Here is a 626-nt window from a genome sequence, read left to right on the forward strand (position 1 = left end):
GTGTGTGTGTGTGTGTGTGTGTGTGTGTGTGTGTGTGTGTGTGTGTGTGTATGTGTGTGTGTGTGTGTGTGTGTGTGTGTGTACGTTTGTGTGTGTTTGTGTGTGTATGTAATTGTGTTTGTGTGTGTGCGTGTGTGTGTATGTATGTGTGTATGTGTACGTATGTATGTGTATTTAACCCCAATCGCCAACGATACATCCGCTAATAGTCCACTTTCTCCTTTTGTTCACCCCAACTACCCAGGGTCGTGAACTTTGTGATCAAGTGGATGGCTGAGTCATGGTTTGACTTCCACGAGTGCGAGGAGATGGAAAAACTAATACAGAAACTCATCGAACTAATATCCGAACTAAATATGGACTTGGCGCAGAAACTGACGACCGCCAAAGCCGAACAGGTATGGAAATACACAAGTGCGGGATGGGATGATAGTGGTAGCTGGTCCAGGCTATCTACTTATACTGGCATTGCTTATATCGATGAAGTTCTGTACATTACGGCGTTTGCCACAGACGTGCAAGTGCGGGATGGGCTAACAGTGGCAGCTGGTCTAGGCTGTCTACTTATACTGGCATTGTTTATATCGATGAAGTTTTGTACTTTGCGGCGATTGCCACAGATGTGC

The 626-nt window shown here is 45.7% G+C and overlaps 1 protein-coding gene across 1 annotated transcript; it reads left to right on the forward strand.

The window, feature by feature from the left end:
• Positions 1 to 244: 244 nt before the first annotated feature.
• On the forward strand, positions 245 to 537 carry SARC_13656 (hypothetical protein; the record flags this gene model as incomplete). The annotated part of the gene is made up of 2 exons (XM_014292214.1): positions 245 to 398; positions 514 to 537. Coding segments are annotated over 2 exons (178 nt in total), but the record flags the coding sequence as incomplete, so codon positions are not given.
• Positions 538 to 626: the final 89 nt, after the last annotated feature.

Source organism: Sphaeroforma arctica, assembly GCF_001186125.1.
Source record: "Sphaeroforma arctica JP610 unplaced genomic scaffold supercont1.3555, whole genome shotgun sequence".
Lineage (NCBI taxonomy): Eukaryota > Ichthyosporea > Ichthyophonida > Sphaeroforma > Sphaeroforma arctica.